Source organism: Bombina bombina, chromosome 5 (genome assembly GCF_027579735.1).
Source record: "Bombina bombina isolate aBomBom1 chromosome 5, aBomBom1.pri, whole genome shotgun sequence".
NCBI lineage: Eukaryota > Metazoa > Chordata > Amphibia > Anura > Bombinatoridae > Bombina > Bombina bombina.
The window spans coordinates 972,485,910-972,503,918 of record NC_069503.1 but is presented as its reverse complement, the minus strand read 5'-3'; the positions used below and the strand labels follow the sequence as shown (position 1 = coordinate 972,503,918).

The following is an 18,009-nucleotide window of genomic DNA, read 5'->3' as shown; positions in this document are numbered from 1 at the left end:
CTATGGGTAATTTTTATGTTACCACCAGTTTCTATTACATTAAAATTACATATAACTGAGTATTTAGCAAAAACTACAATGCTTCTAAATCTTAAGGATCCTATATAAATATGAAGACTTTTTCTATCTTTTACAATAAATGGACAAGTAACTTTTTCCCTCTGGGCTAATAGCTATTAACCCCTGATAAGTAAACCATAGTGATATTTTTCCACCCCTGTATATATATATAGTATATATATATACAATATATATATATATATATATATATATATATATATATATATATATATATATATATATACATATATATATATATATATATATATATATATATATATATATACTGTATATATATATATACTTCACATATATTAATGGAAAGTCTATGGTAGGTTATTTTTTTATTATAGCTTTTGTCATTTAAACATACTTGGGTGGTTCTGCATAATGCCCAGCAATAATGATGCTCGGACAAACTATTGCCAGTTCATGTTATATCAATACGATTTATAATAACATTCATTCATTAAGAACATATTAAAGCATTCCTATTGTATTCATGTTTCCAGGAAAAAAATAAAATGTTTTTGTTTAACTAATAATACAAACCAGAAGGTCCATGAAGTCTGCCCCTATTTCCTTTGAAGTGTAAGCTTCAATTACTTCTCAGGATATCCTTATGTATATTCTTGGCATATTCCTGGTGCTGCTCTTTTTTTTCTTTTTTAAGAAAAAATATTTATCCTTAATACAGTTGAAGCTTTCTATAAAATCACTTCTCTATACATATTCAGGTAATGGGCCCCATGTACAAAGGAAGGGATGGATAATTTTGGAACCAGTCTGTCTGCTTTTGCGGTGAACGGGCTCTGTCTGCTGCTCTATATTCCATTGCACAAGTATTTGCTTGAATAGCACCGCTCACTGAATTTACACAACTACATCGCACAAGAACAGGACCTGTCAATCACCCTGAACTCACTTGTCTTCATCTTCATATGACTGCCAATTTGTGACGCGGTAAGCAGGCTTGCATGAGTGAGCCTGCAAGCAAGTTATCCAAAGCAGCATCAGCTGCTAAGTACATGGAGCCCAATGAATTCATTGTTTGTAAGTTATAATTTAAGAACATGTACCATTTTAGACACATGGGGGTCGATCCGATAAAAATCGTCGCCCGCAAAAGTCGGCGACGCCAATATTTGCGCGGGTTTGGTATCCTATATACGGCGTAACCTAAAAGTTACGCGCGTATATTTCTGCCGTCGCACGTAGTTTTTTGGGCCATAGGCAGGTATACCAAACTCGCGCAATTTGGTATCCAATATACAGCGTAAGGACTTACGTGGCGAAAATGGAGAAATCTTACTCCATTTTCACCTCGCCACAAAAAGCAGCCGTAAGAAGCCTTACGCTGACTATTGGAGCCCTGTAACTCCCTAAACTGGCTGCTAAATAAACCTAACACCTAACGCATGCGCAATGTCTATCTCCCTGTCAACCGCGATCTGCTAAATAAAACCTAACACCTAACGCATGCGCAATGTCTATCTCCCTGTCAACCGCGATCCCCCGCCGCAATCCCTAATAAAGTATTTAACCCCTAAACCGCCGCCATCTACATAAACTAACCCCCTACTGTGAGCGCCTAAAACCGCCACCATCTAACTGATCTATCCCCTAATGTGAACCCAATACACCGCCGCCATCTATATTAAAATTATTAACCCCTAATTTAATCTACCTACCCCGCCGCCAGCTATATTATCTATATTAACCCTAAGTATATTATAGTTAATATAGTTATTACATTATATATATTAACTATATTAACCCTAATTATATTAGGGTTAATATAGTTAATATAGTTACTATAGTATTTATATTAACTATATTAACTCTATCTAACCCTAACACCCCTAACTAAATTCTTATTAAATAAATCTAATTCATATTATAAACTAAAATATTCCTATTTAAATCTAAATACTTACCTATAAAATAAACCCTAAGATAGCTACAATATAATTAATAATTACATTATAGCTATGTTAGGGTTTATATTTATTTTACAGGTAAATTGTTAATTATTTTAACTAGGTATAATAGCTATTAAATAGTTATTAATTTAATAGCTACCTAGTTAAAATAATTACCCAATTACCTGTAAAATAAATCCTAACCTAAGTTACAAATACACCTACACTATCAATAAATTAAAGAAACTACAAATATCTATCTAAAAATACAATTAAATAAACTAAACTAAATTACAAAAGAACCCCCCACTAAATTACAAAAAATAATAAAAAGATTACAAGATTTTTAAGCTAATTACACCTATTCTAAGCCCCCTAATGAAATAATAAAGCCCCCCAAAATAAAAAAATTCCCTACCCTATTCTAAATTAAAAAAAGTTCAAAGCTCTTTTACCTTACCAGCCCTTAAAAGAGCCTTTTGTGGGGGCATGCCCCAAAGAAAACTGCTCTTTTGCCTGCAAAAAAACCCACAATACCACCCCCCAACATTACAACCCACCACCCACATACCCCTAATCTAACCCAAACCCCCCTTAAATAAACCTAACACTACCCCCCTAAAGATCTCATCCGATCCGGGCGATGTGTTCCAGCAAGCGGCAGTGAAGTCTTCTTCCATCCGGGCGATGTGTTCCAGCAAGCGGCAGTGAAGTCTTCTTCCATCCGGGCGATGTGTTCCAGCAAGCGGCAGAGAGTCTTCTTCCATCGGCGATGTCTTCAAGCAAATCGGCATCTTCAATCTTCTTCCTTCGCTCCTCCGCCGCGGAGCATCCTTCCAGCACGATGACTTCCTGACGAATGAGGTTCCTTTAAATGACGTCATCCAAGATGGCGTCCGTCGAATTCCGTTTGGCTGATAGGATTCTATCAGCCAATCGGAATTAAGGTAGAAAAATCTGATTGGCTGATTGAATCAGCCAATCAGATTCAAGTTCAATCCGATTCAGCCAATAGGATTTTTTCTACCTTAATTCCGGTTGGCTGATAGAATTCTAGCAGCCAATCGGAATTGAAGGGACGCCATCTTGGATGACATCATTTAAAGGAACCTTCATTCCAGAAGAGCCGTCGGATGAAGAGGATGCTCCACGTCGGATGTCTTGAAGATGGACCCGCTCCGTGCCGGATGGATGAAGGTAGAAGATGCCGTCTAGATGAAGACTTCTGCCTGTCTGGAGGACCACTTCACCCGGCTTGGATGAAGACTTCTCCTAGCTTCGTTGAGGACTTCGGCCCGGTTGGGTGAAGACGTCCCACGGTAAGGTGATCTTCAAGGGGTTAGTGTTACGTTTTTTAAGGGGGGATTGGGTGTTTTTTAGAGTAGGGTTGGTTGTGTGGGTGGTGGGTTTTAATGTTGGGGGTGGTGATTCGTACTTTTTTTTTACAGGTAAAAGAGCTGATTATTTTGGGGCAATGCCCCGCAAAAGGCCCTTTTAAGGGCTATTTGTAATTTAGTATAGGGTAGGGCTTTTTTTATTTTGGAGGGATTAGAATAGGTGTAATTAGTTTAAAATTCTTGTAATTTGTTTATTATTTTCTGTAATTTAGTGGGGGTTTTTGTACTTTAGATAATTTAATTTAATTGTATTTAATTTAGTTAATTTATTTAATTATAGAGTAGTGTTAGGTGTTAGTGTAACTTAGGTTATGTTTTATTTTACAGGTACTTTTGTATTTATTTTAACTAGGTAGTTATTAAATAGTTAATAACTATTTAGTAACTATTCTACCTAGTTAAAATAAATACAAACTTGCCTTTAAAATAAAAATAAACCCTAAGCTAGCTACAATGTAACTATTAGTTATATTGTAGCTAGCTTAGGGTTTATTTTATAGGTAAGTATTTAGTTTTAAATAGGAATAATATATTAAATGATAGGAATATTTATTTAGATTTATTTAAATTTAATTTAAGTTAGGGGGTGTTAGGGTTAGACTTAGGTTTAGGGGTTAATAACTTTAATATAGTGGCGGCGACATTGGGGGCGGCTGATTAGGGGTTAATAACTATAATGTAGGTGTCGGCAATATTGGGGGCAGCGGATTAGGGGTTAATACATATAATGTAGGTGGCGGCGGTGTCCGGAGCGGCAGATTAGGGGTTAATAATATAATGCAGGTGTCGGTGATGTCGGGGGCAGCAGATTAGGGGTTAATAAGTTTAAAATTAGGGGTATTTAGACTCGGGGTCCATGTTAGGGTGTTAGGTGTAGACATAAATGTATTTTCCACATAGGAATCAATGGGGCTGCGTTAGGAGCTAAACGCTGCTTTTTTGCAGGTGTCAGGTTTTTTTGCAGCCGGCTCTCCCCCATTAATTCCTATGGGGAAATCGTTCAAGAGCACGTTTAGCCAGCTCGCCGCTAACGTAAGCAGCGCTGGTATTGAGGTGAGATGTGGAGGAAAATTTTGCTCTACGCGCACTTTTTTTGAGGTTAACGTCGGGTTTGAAAAAACCCATAATGCTAGTGCTGTCTGTAAGTGAGTGGTGAGCATAAACTGCTTGTTAGCACCACATGGCCTCTAACACATAAATACATTATAAACAATAGTTTTTCTTGCCAAATAAGTAGTGTGTACAATGTATGATTAATGGAGATTTCTGCAAGTTTTCAAATAAATATTAAGGGTAATATTACACAAAATATGACTTTCATTATATTTACAATTTCTCACTATATTTAAACATTTTAATGCTTTCTCTGCTATATGCAATGTGTATGCATATTCCTTATTTAATAAGGAACTATTAAAGGGACATTAAAGTCAAAACTGGTCTTTTGTGATTCAGACAGAGCGTACTAAAAATAAATAAATCCAATTTACCTCTATTATGAAATTGACATTGTTCTTATGATATTCTATGTTGAAGAGATACCTAGATAAGTAGTGTACATGTCTGGACACTACAGGGCAGAAAAAGTGCTGCTATCAAGTTCTCTTGCAAATGTATAACATTCCTGAACTTATTTCTCAGTTTTTCAACAAAGGATATCAAGAGTACAAGGACAATTTGATAATAGAGGTAAATTGGAAAGTTTTTTAAAATGGCATGCTCTATCTGAATCATGAAAAAAATTTGTTGCGTTTTATTGTGTAGTAATGTTCCTGAAAATTTGGCATGCATAAAGTATTCATAGGGAAGAGATTTGCTTCTTTCATTTAATGAAACACTTTGCAGTTGACTCAAAGTAGCATTATGTTGATGTAGTTTATAGTAGAAAAAACAGCCAGACTGAATTGTGTGAGCATAAGCAAATATTATTTTCAGAACTAGATCAACATTACTTTTACTTTTTTGTATTTATGTTAATCTAGGGTTTATTTTCAATTTACTTCTAATATCAAATGAACTTTATTCTCTTGGTATTCTTTGTTGAAAAGCATACCTAGATAGACTCAGTAACAACATAGTAGAAACATAATAAAACTACACTGCACATGCAAAAAATGCTGTTAGGGTATGAAATGTAATGTGTATTGTTTTCCTTATTGTAAAATGACTTTGCCTGCCTCTGCTATTGGGTTGAACAGGGGCATTCTAGGGGCGTAGTTTAAAGATCTCGCCTGCTCTCAGTTTATTCTCCAAACATTTTTCCCCACTGCAGATCTCCCTGTTTTATCTGGCAAACTGAAAGGTGGTGAAAATAACACAAAAATAGGTGCGATTTTAAGATACTACACACTGAATGCTGCGTGATCTTATTTACAGGTATATTAGATGAAGCATTTCATTTTTAATCTGTGCCCCCTGTTCTCTGCTAACTTTTCTCTCCCCAGCAAAGTTTCTATTCCTGCAAGCTCCCTATGAATATTGGTAAAGGTTTGTCTGGTTCCATCCATAAGCAATACACTAATAATAGAGTTTAAATATTTTTGCAGATTTATGTCCCTTTAAACAATAAACAAATCTAAGCCAGAAAGCAATGTTAAAATTAGAAAAATATTTATTAAAAATGTTTTCTTACCTTGTCCTATTTTTATAAGACCCACTGATATAATCATTAAGAGGGCCAAGATTTTTGCATATGTGAATACATCTTGTACTCTAGTTCCCCATTTCACATGGACACAGTTAATAAATGTTAATGTACCTGATGAAAGAAAAACAGGAAAATAAATATTAATTGTTAGACTCATACCCTTTATAAGCATCTATATGTCTGCATTCCTATTGCACAAGGACATCATTAATATATCTTTCCTTTAAAGTATGTAGAAATGTTTTCTAGAAAACAAAATCTTTGATAAGCTTTTAAACTAGAATACAATCCATATACATATTTGTAACAATATGTTATTTATAGAAATACAGTTTACTGTTCAACCATCAGTATAGTTATACAAATATTAACATAAAAATACAAGAACATTTTTATAGCACCTTATGTAAAAACATAATTTATGTAAAACTTACCTGATAAATTAATCTATTTCATGGTGGCAAGAGTCCACAAGCTCTTATGTATGGGATACACATTCCTACAAGGAAGAGGCAAAGTCTCCCAAACCTCAAAAGCCTCTAAATACCCCGCCTACCTCACTCATACCTCAGTTTTATGAATAGTCAAGTGGTGAGGTGTTTAAAAGGAGTAAAAGCCAAAATGAGGAGCAGGAAAAAAAAGATGTGCTTTAAACAAAAATAACCCCAAACAGGTGTAGACACTCGCCACTATAAAAGAATTTATCAGGTAAGTTTTACATAAGTTATGTTTTCTTTCATATAGATGGTGAGAGTCCACGAGCATATGGTATAATACCCCAGTTGTGGAAGTCCATGAGTAACAGGAAAAGGAGGGATAAAATAAAAACAACTTTTTTCGCTGGGAAATTAAATCCATAAACCAAATTATAGGCACAATTATCAAACAGAGACAAATGCCTGAAGGACCATGCTGAGAAAGGCTGCTTCTGATGAGCCAAAAACATAAAAATTGTAAAATTCAGAAAAGGTATGCAGAGATGACCAAGTGGCCGCTTTGCAAATTTGATCAACTGAAGCCGCATTTGTGAAAGCCCAAGATTTGGTAACCGATCTAGAAGAATGAGCTGTAATTCTCTGAGGCGGAGACTGACCCGCATCCAAATAAGCTTTGCGAATCACAAGTTTTAACTAAGAGGCTAAATAAATAGCAGAGGCCTTCTGGCCTTTCTTAGGGCCAGTAAAAATAACAAACAGACTAGAAGTCTGCCTGAAATCCTTAGTAGCAACCACATTGTGATGAGAGCAGGATGTGATGTCACTAGTTTGGGGGCGGGGCTTAGGTCCGGTGTCTGTGTCGCAGTTAGTTTAGTACAATCAACATGACTAGATGTGTATTGCTATGCTCTGCAATAAAATAGAGTTGTACCATCATTGCTGTGTCCTGCATATGTCCTGCATCTCATGACATGGTGTCAGAAGTTCTGGACTGTGCTTCTGTTCCTGATCGATTGCAATGTCAAAGTTTACCCCACCTGAGCCTTTTGACTTCTCTCAGCCTGCAGCTTGGCCCACATGGCGTCAGCGGTTTCAGCGCTTCAGGATTGCATCCAAACTGAACAAGGAGAGTGGTGAAGTACAAGTTAATTCTCTTTTATACTCTATGGGGAAAGATGTGGAGCCAGTGTTCAATGCTTTTACTTTCCAAGAAGGGGAAGAATTTAACTTTGATATAGTTATGGATAAACTCAGTCCCCCCTTTGTGCCCAAAAGAAATGTGATTCATGAGAGAGCTTGTTTTCACAAACGTAATCAGCGTGTGGGAGAATCTGTGGAGTCATTTGTGCGCAGCCTGTATGAACTAGCTGAATTCTGTGAGTTTGGTGTTGCTAAAGAAGAGCAAATCAGAGACAGAATAGTTATTGGAATTGCAGATGCTGAAGTCTCACTGAAGCTGCAGTTAGAGCCTGATTTAACGTTAGATGGGGCTATTAGTATGGCCCGCCAGAGTGAACTGGTGAAAAAGCAAAGTGCTGATATGAGGTCTGAGAGTATTGTGGATGAAGTCTAGGAAAACTGCTAGTGAAAGGCACAGTGTGAGCGGTAGATCTAAAGTACTGGAAAGGCCTAGAAGTGGATGGGCGCAACATGCCCGATGCACACGGTGATACCGGGCCCATGATCAGAGTGTTATATGCCCAGCCAGAGATAAAAGATGCAGAAAATTTAACAGAATGGGCTATTTTGAAGTGGTGTGTAAAACTGAATACATTAAGGAGATGCAGGTGGACGGTGACCAGGAGGGTCAGGAAGTGTTTTTTGTGGGGTCCGTTGTGGAACGGCCAAGCTCAGAGGAAGATTGGAAAGTTACTTTTACTGTAATGGGAGACAAAGTTGATTTTAAGATTGAGACAGGAGCAGATATCACTGTAATGTCTTTTGCTGAATTTATGAAATTGCCTCGACAGCCCCAGCTGGCGAAGGTTACTACAAATGTAAATAGTCCTGGTGGCCGCATTGATTGTGTGGGGAAATTTCTTGCCAGCTGTGAGTACAAGCAAAGAAAGTTCACCATGTGGGTGCATGTGATTCGAGGCCAGTGTGTTAACAATTTATTGAGCAGAAAAGCAGCCTGCGACTTGGGCCTCGTGGCCAGAGTGAATGAGATTTCCGAAGATATGTTTGGTGAATTGGGCCTACTGAATTGCAAACCAGTCCATATAGCACTTAAAAGTGACGCAGTCCCATACAGTATTTCTACTCCTCGTAGAATTCCGTTCCCGCTCATGCCTCAAGTGGAGAAAGAGCTTATGCGCATGAAGTCTATGGGGGTTATTGAAGAGGTTGTTGAAGCGACTGATTGGTGTGCCCCCATTGTTCCAGTTGCAAAGAAAAACGGAAAGGTGCGCATCTGTGTGGACCTGAAAAGGTTGAATGAGGCGGTGAAGAGAGAGAGATTTGTGCTGCTGACATTAGAAGATATAGCTCCGAAGTTGGCTGGGGCGAAGTTCTTTTCCACATTAGACGCTTCTAGCGGCTTTTGGCAGATCCCCCTGGATCCAAAGTGCCGCAAACTGACTACCTTTATCACTCCGGTAGGTCGGTTCTGCTTCTGCAGACTCCCCTTTGGGATATCCTCCGCTCCTGAAATCTTTCAAAGGGAAATGAGTTCTCTCCTGAGTGACCACGTAGGCACAGCGGTCGTCATGGACGACATTCTTGTGTATGGGTCTACAGTGGAGGAGCATGATCAGCATTTGAGTTGTGTGCTACAGGCTATCAAAGAGTCTGGGCTGAAGCTGAATAAAGAAAAATGTCATTTTAGGAAAACTGAATTATGCTACTTTGGGCATATCATCAACGGGGATGGCATCCAGCCAGACCCCGAGAAAATTTGTGCTATTGAACAGATGAAAAGCCCCTCTGATGTACATGAGCTGAGACAGATATTGGGCCTTGTAAATTACGTGGGCAAGTTTCTTCCAGATTTATCAACAGTTTTACACCCTATCACAGACTTGCTTAAGAAAGACGTTGCCTGGGTCTGGGGACCTTCACAAGAAAAAGCTTTCCTGCATGCCAAGTCCCTGCTGGGGTCTGCCCCAGTGCTGGGGTTCTACGACCCTTCAAAAAAGACTGTGGTTAGTGCCGATGCAAGCAGTTATGGGTTGGGGGCTGCACTCCTGCAGCTGAACGGAAATAAACTACAGCCCATCGCCTACTGTTCCCGCACACTGACGGCTGCGGAGTCAAAATACGCTCAAATTGAGAAAGAGTGCCTGGCTGCAGTTTGGGCCTGTGAGCGCTTCCAGCGCTATCTAGTGGGTTTGGAGAAATTTAGTCTGGAAACTGACCACAAACCACTAGTCCCTCTAATCAACTCTTATGACATTGACAAAACACCCTTGAGATGCCAGAGACTTTTAATGAGACTGCTCAGGTTCAATGTTCAGGCAGTGCATGTGCCAGGGAAACAACTGGTTGTGGCGGATACACTATCCAGGCTCCCGCTGGCTGCTGCTGAAGAATCCTCCACAGAATCGGATGTGAAAGTGTATGTTGATTCAGTTCTGGCCTCTAAGTCCATTTCTTCAAGGAAACTGGAAGAGATAAAGAAAGAGACATATTTGGACACAGATCTGCAAGAAGTTATAAGGTACATAAAATAAGGCTGGCCCAAGAGCCGGGCAGCCTGGATGTCTTTAAATGCTTACCAGCCAGAGAGGTCGCAGCTCACGGAGCTGGAGGGGTTGGTGCTGTTCCAAGACCGCATTGTAATTCCTGTCAGCATGAGGAAGGAGATGTTAAACAGGATTCACGATGGCCACTTAGGCATTACAAAGTGCAGAGAAAGGGCAGCTACAGCTGTGTGGTGGCCTGGGATCAGCTCCGATATTGCAAATCATGTGTCTAAATGTGCCTTTTGCCGGGAACGCCGGCCTACTCAGAGAAGGGAGCCCTTGATTTCTACTCTGCTGCCTGTGGGGCCGTGGCAGAAAATAGCTGCTGATTTGTGTGAACTGCACGGGAAAAAGTTTCTTGTTGTGATCGACTACTATTCCAGGTATTTGGAAATTGCACCCCTGAATGATATCACAAGTCAGGCCGTTATTATTCACCTGAAGAGCTTGTTTGCCCGCTGGGGCATTCCAATGGAGCTGGTGAGTGATAATGGTATGCAGTTCGCTTCTACAGAGTTCAGTGCTTTCAGCAGGGAATATGACTTTGTACATTCCACATCAAGTCCACATTATCCGCAGGCCAACGGAATGGCTGAAAGGGCAGTTCAAACAACAAAATTCATTCTAAAGCAATCTGAGCCGTACCTAGCCCTCTTGTCATACAGGGCGACGCCCATTCAAGCCACCGGGTTTAGCCCGGCACAGCTGATGCTAGGATGCCAGATTCGCACCACTTTACCCTCAGTAGGTGTTTTCAAGCCGCCTGGCCCTGTTCCTTGGGACAAAGTCCTTAAGAGGGATGAAGAGGCCAAAAAGGGTTATCGTTTCTTCTACGACAGGAGACATTCTGTCAGGCCCTTACAGGAACTGAAAGCGGGCCAAAGTGTCAGAATTAAACTGGACGATGAGAAGAAATGGAAGACGCCTGCTACGGTAGTTGGCCGCTCTCCAGAACCAAGGTCTTATACAGTCCTTAATGAGGGAGGGACGGTTACACGCCGTAACTGAAGACATCTTCAGCCTGTACCTGAGAGTCTGGAACTGGATGCCTCAGTACCACCGCCGGTGGGATCCCCTGTTCTAAGAGAGGTGCCTTCCCCTCAGCAAGATCACAGCGGGGATATGTCTTTGCCTCCAGCAGACTCTAATTCACCACCTTCTGTATCAGAGGACAGTTCATGCAAAGTTACATCAAGCGGAAGAGTGGTGAAACTTCCGGCCCGATATAGGGACTGACTTTAGCTAGAACAGTGACCGGAAGTATGGGCAGAATAATCCCATGGTCACTGTGGACTAGGGTAGTCTACCCCGATGTCCAAGTCAGGATGTAATTTATTTGTTTATGTTTTCTAACCTATTTGTTCATATAATGTTCTTAAAAAAAAATGTTGTTGTATACTCTGTTCGTATACCTTGTTATTTGTTATATGCAAATGTATGCTTCGCCTTTGAAAAAGGGGAAGATGTGATGAGAGCAGGATGTGATGTCACTAGTTTGGGGGCGGGGCTTAGGTCCGGTGTCTGTGTCGCAGTTAGTTTAGTACAATCAACCTGACTAGATGTGTATTGCTATGCTCTGCAATAAAATAGAGTTGTACCATCATTGCTGTGTCCTGCATATGTCCTGCATCTCATGACACACATAATATTAAAATGCACTAATAACATCAAAGGAATGCAAGGATTTTTTAAGTAGCATTTTTTGGATTAGGACACAATTCAAATACTATAGATGTACACCGAGAAGCGCAAAAAAAACCCCCAATGCATAAATATGCATCGAGTGGAACAATCGATTGCGTGGACATGTTTGAAAAAAATAAAATAAAATAAATATGCATCGGATTGGAAAAAAAAAAAATAACAAGCAAGTGTATTAGTAAAAATCTGTCCCTGGGCCATACATACACATATATTTATACTTATACTTTAATTGTTAAAAGTGCCCAATACAAAAATATACTTACCCATAGACACTCACTAATAGCAGACAGCCAAACCAGTACTGAAACATATTAGTAGATCTAATGGAATAGGAGTATAACGTCGATCTGTAAAGGGAGGCAGAAGATGAATCCTTGTGACCACATTTACAGAGAGCCCAAGAAAAATTTCCTGTGAGGCGTAAACACAGAGTCATGAGGCAGTACTCCCTTCACATCCCTCTGACAAGCACTGTACTCTGAGGGGAACAGGGCGTCAATATGCTCTGAAGCGCCTTTCACTGAAGAAATCAAGCAGATCTTCATGCTTCAACCACGTCCAATGGAGGCAAATTTTAAAACTGAGGTATAATTGAGGTGTTTTTTTATAGGCTTTTGAGGCTTGGGAAACTTTGCCTCCTCCTGGTAGGAATGTATATCCCATACGCAGCTCATGGACTCTCGCCACCTATAAGAAAGAAAATGCAATTGACATTTGTCTTGACTTAATAATTACAATATAACTATAAATATACAGAGCACAAAAGTAATAAAACCGTAACAGTCATCATATAAAAAAGCTGATAAATATGGTGTAAAAAAGTATATTATTACCACTTATTTTGCATGTCTTGCTTGTGATGTGAATTACTAAATTGTGCAATATATTCCTACTTTAGAGTCAATGAAAGTAGAATAAGGCCTAGATTACAAGTGAATTGCTAATTTATCGTGTGTGTAAATGGCAATTTTGCCTGTTGTTGGGCGCACAATAAATAATCAGTCATTACAAGTGGCTAGTTAATGCTACCGTGAGCTTGCGATAGCACTTTGCACTAGCATTCATTAACCAGAGATCAGATCTCTGGTTAATTGAAAAAAATGTTTCCCCCAAGTATAGTGTGCCTTAATAATAACTTTTTTAAAAATAGTAGCATATATTTTTTAAAAAAATAACTGCACAAAGCAGTTATAAGGGGTTAAAGTGAGCGAGTGTGGATAGTGCCTTTACATTGTGGTCTATGGAGACTGTGTTAAAACTATATATGTATATGCTTATATACATATATATTTATGTGTTAATATGTGTATATACACAAATAAACACATATAAACACATTAATATATATTTGGTCTGTGCGATATGGGGAAAATGAATATCGTGATTTTGGCCATAATATATCGTGATTGCGATTTTAATCGCAATTTTTAACAAATTACTGTTAAACATACACTTCTCAATAAAAAAGCCATAATCTGAAACATACCTATGTGCATTCCAATTGTGGCTGGAATGTCTCTTTAAACACAATGGGGCATATGTAACAAGGTCTGGCTGACCTCATCCGACACTGCGGATCAGGTCCGCCAGACCTCGCTGAATACGGCGAGCAATACGCTCGCCGTATTCAGCATTGCACCAGCAGCTCACAAGAGCTGCTGGTGCAACGCCGCTCCCTGCAGACTCGCGGCCAATGGGCCGCCAGCAGGGGGTGTCAATCAACCCAATCGTACTCGATCGGGTTGTATTGTGGCGATGTCTGTCCGCCTGCTCAGAGCAGGCGGACAGGTTATAGAGCAGCGGTCTTTGTGACCGCTGCTTCATAACTGCTGTTTCTGGCGAGCCTGCAGGCTCGCCAGACACACGGGGCATCAAGCTCCATTCGGAGCTTGATACATATGCCCCAAAGACTGCAAACAGTTTAAAACAAGTTTTGCAAAGGGCTCTGAAATAGTTCAGCACTGAAAGGGTTAGCAGTCAATGCTTAAACATAAACATACTATTATCTAATATTTACTTACCTTTTACCAATAGTTAGTTTTTGTAGTTTCTTTTACCTAGCCTGCATGTTTACAGCATTCCATTAATACCAATACGGCTAATGTAGAGCTTCCTTATGGCCCTTGTTCCCCTTGTTTCCGCGCTGAAACAGCAGTTATGAAGCAGCGGTCTAAAGACTGCTGCTCCATAACTTGTCCGCTACCTCTGAGGCTGCCGTCTTCAATCCGCCCGATCCTATATGATCGGGCTGATTGACACCCCCTGCTAGCAGCCGATTGGCCTCAAATCTGCAGGGGGAAGCATTGCACAAGCAGTTCTGGCATTCAGTGATGTCTGTCGGACACGATACGCTACAGCGTATCATGTCAGACAAACATTGGTAAATCTACCCCAATGTGTGCCCAAATGCATTTTAAAATTCACTGTGTCTCTTGCTCCTGTCATTTACTTTCATAAAAAGATAAACAATGGGACAAATACCTTGACCTATCTGGCTTTGGGGAATGCCAAATGTAACAGAGATCCGTTAAACACAAGGTTGAGTGTGAATGGGTTTATAAGATGAACTGATTGGCTGGTTTATGTGCCCATCATTCAGAAGATGGGGATTTGTTTCATGGCATTTATCTAACAGACCGTAAAAATAGCCAATGAAACAAGTAGGGTGGAGCAAAGGAGCCAATCAGCGGCTAAGATGGGAGTAGACTGCATGCCAGTCAGTGTGGTTTTGCGTCTCTCAGCCGCTTCTGCCCTGGGGGCTCAGTCAGTGCTTACTAGAAGCAGGTGGAGGAATGAATGTGTATGGAATGTTCGTGACTTTCCGCCTCTCCCTCTCTTACTGCTGATCGTGTTGTTTTTCCAGCAGCCTCCTCAATCACCTTCACATAGGGCACAGAATGGACAGGACAAGGAAGTGTTTGTGGACTGGGGGCGCTTAGTACGTATTAGGGAAGATCATGAGGGAGCTCTACGGTAGACGAAGTATAGGTAGAAGAAAGCAGTGGTTTTAAAAGTGTGCTGTCACTTAAAGTATGTTATGATCCTAGAGGTACAGTGTCACTGATTTCTGTGATCCTAGCGGTACAGTGTCTTGGTTTTTGGAGTGTGATGTCTCCGAAAATTAACAAAGTTTACTGTGATCTTATTTTTTTTTTTAAATCGCATACTCTTGTGGTTTGATATCGCAAGAATAAAAAATTGCGATTTATCGATTCATTTGATTAATCGCACAGCCCTAATATATATTTATATATTCATATACATATATATTTTAACTTTGTTGCCCATCGCTGTGCGACTTACTCCCTTCACTGCGCTTGGTTCTCTGCTGCAACTATCATATGAGAACAAGTCTCCCATTGGTGCCTATGGAAGCACGCTCTTGTGGTAAATATATATACTTAGGGGCCAATTTATCAATGTCTGGCAGACATGATACGCTATAGAGGATCATGTCCGCCAGACATTGCTGAATGCCGACTGCATACGCTGTCAGCATTTAACATTGCACAAGCAGTTCATCAGAACTGCTTGTGCAATGCTGCCCTCTGCAGATTCGCTAGCAGGGGGTGTTACTCAATCGATCGGGTGGATTGCAGACCACAGCCTCAGAGGTGGCGGACGAGTTAAGGAGCATCGGTCTTAAAACAGATGCATTGGGGTCGTTTGACACTTTGATAAATAGGCCCCATAGAGTGCTTGAAATTTTCGTTGGTTGCAGCAGACAACTTCGAAATTTGACTTTTTCTTATCTTTAACATTGAGTGGGCTACTAACTTTTTCCCACTGAGCTAGTGTAGCTTTTAACCCCTGGTGTGATATTTTTCCACCCCTGTGTGTATATATATATATATATATATATATATATATATATATACAGTATATATAGCACTTAAATGCCATAAGATATGTGTAGAAATATGTATTTAAAGGGGCAGTCAACACTAAAATTAAACCTCTAAATGTCTGCCTGATTCTAAGCCACTACAGACAGCCTCTTATCACATGCTTTTTGATTAGCTTTTCACAACAGGAGACAACAGCACTAATTGGCTAAAATGCAAGATAATAAATAAGAAGTCATGTGATCAGGAGGCTGTCAGAAGATGCTTAGATACAAGGTAATCACAGAGGTAAAAAGTAACTGTGTTGGTTATGCAATACTGCGGAAGTGGTAATAAAGGGATTGTCCATCTTTTAAAACAATAAAAATTATAACGTACGGTAGAATGTCCCTTTAAAAATAAATAGAACACATTCTTCTAGGTGAAAAACATTGGAATGTGAAATATTAATATTTTCATGTTGGGTAAGCACATATGAGACTATGCAATCAGGTTTGGGTGGAAGCTGCGTGTATTCTTTTCACTTATTTTGCTCCATTGACTTGTATGGGGGGATAAGTGAATGTGCACGCAATATTGTAAGGTTGGCTTATTGCGTTCCTCAGGTCAGTGCACAAGCGAAAACAGTTTACTTTCAACTCATAATACGAGCGCACCTGGAAAGCGTAAAAACCTTACTTTAAACGCAGTTAATGCGAACGTTAAATAGCGATCCACTTGTAATCTGGCCCACTGTATTTTGAAGGGGAACCTGCATTTTACCCCTTGCAGAGCAGGCTTGCAAGTGAAAGCCTGCTTTCCTTAGTATAAAAAGCAGTTTCTTACCTACAAAACCACTTTTGAGGTGGCGGACATAAAACACCTTGAAAACTTGGTTCAGGGTGATTGACAGGCCCTGCTTTTGTGAGACTGGTCTCGCAAAAGCAATGGGCAGTGTTGCACAAGCAAGTAATGGTAATGGTACATCTGGGCAGTGAACGTACAGGGGTATATTTATCAAAGCGTAAATCTCAGTGTATTCACCTGCGTCAATACGCTTGCCAGACATCGCTGCCGCGTATATGCACACAATACCCTCATTTATAAAAAAAAACGTTGAAAACACGCGCATCAAGTACGGTGCGATGAGCATCAATGTCACGGTTATTCAGGTTTTTCCCAACTTTATTTATACCATTTCATTACTGTCTATGAACAAGCACATTTCTCTAAAGCTAATCTTTTATTTTTCATTTGTTAATGTCCAAGAAATAGCTACATTTATACCTCAACAAACTATCTCATAGAAAGTTATTTTTATATTTATTTGTTATACAAAAAAATCTGTTATATGATACTTTCACATAAATGAATGTGTATTTGTATTTCTAGAAGTCATGATATGCGTTTATCTCATGTTTTTTTTATAAATGATTATTAAAGTGAATGTAAATTTAGATGATAAAGTGCCCGTTTTTTAAAAATCCGATTAAAAACAGGGGCACTTTAATTCATCAAAATTTACATTTCCCTCCTGTGCCCTTTTAATCTTGACAGTTGCTTCAGCGATTCCCTCCGTCGTCACAAGCCTCTTCATATGTCAGAAATGACGGATCGGTCATCCTCCAATCACGGCTTCCCCCCCAGGGGAATCAGTGTCTGATTCAACGCCGTGATTGGAGGAAGCCGAATTCCTCATTTTAGACCCGGGAAGAGGGTTTGCGACGGGCTGGGGAAGCGATGCAGCGGCTGTCAAGAATAAAAGGTAAGTATTTTTACAACATGAGTGAAATGTAAATTTTGATGAATTAAAGTACCCCTGTTTTTAATTGGATTTTTAAAAACCGGGCTCTTTATCATCTAAATTTACATTCACTTTAATGCAAGAATTTGTACATATAACTTTGCACATACTTGTGTGTATATATATATATATATACAGTTTAAAGCCTCTAGTTATCAACGTGTCTGCTTACCTGCATTCGCCGGCCCCAATACGCTCGCCTAAGCTCGCCTAACATCGCCGCTGCGGACCTGAATACGTTCGCCAAAGTTATCAAGAAAGCTGTCAAAAAGCTACGTACCAAGTACAGTGCGATGAGCAGCGGACTGTTGTTAACTGACAGTCATCGATCGCGTTGCTCATTGGCTTATTCGCAGCTTTCTTGCTAGCCTGTCACTAAGCACCCACACTAAACTATACTGTTTTACCCCCTGAACCGCCACTCCTGGAGCCCCCTGCACCTAAATAAACATATTAACCCCTAAACCGCCGCTCCCGGACCCCGTCACCACTATAATAAATATATGAACCCCTAAACCGCCGCTCCCGGAC

At 39.9% G+C, this 18,009-nt stretch overlaps 1 protein-coding gene across 4 annotated transcripts in view; it reads right to left on the bottom strand.

Annotated features, from left to right (window-relative positions):
• LOC128661035 (Y+L amino acid transporter 2-like) overlaps positions 1–18,009 on the bottom strand; it is a 102,122-nt gene that overhangs the window by 48,363 nt on the left and 35,750 nt on the right. For all 4 annotated transcript variants that reach the window (XM_053715181.1, XM_053715183.1, XM_053715184.1 and 1 more), the window contains exon 3: positions 6,012–6,137. In XM_053715181.1, the coding sequence (XP_053571156.1) occupies positions 6,012–6,137 (126 nt within the window). The remainder of the gene's footprint in view (positions 1–6,011; positions 6,138–18,009) is intronic.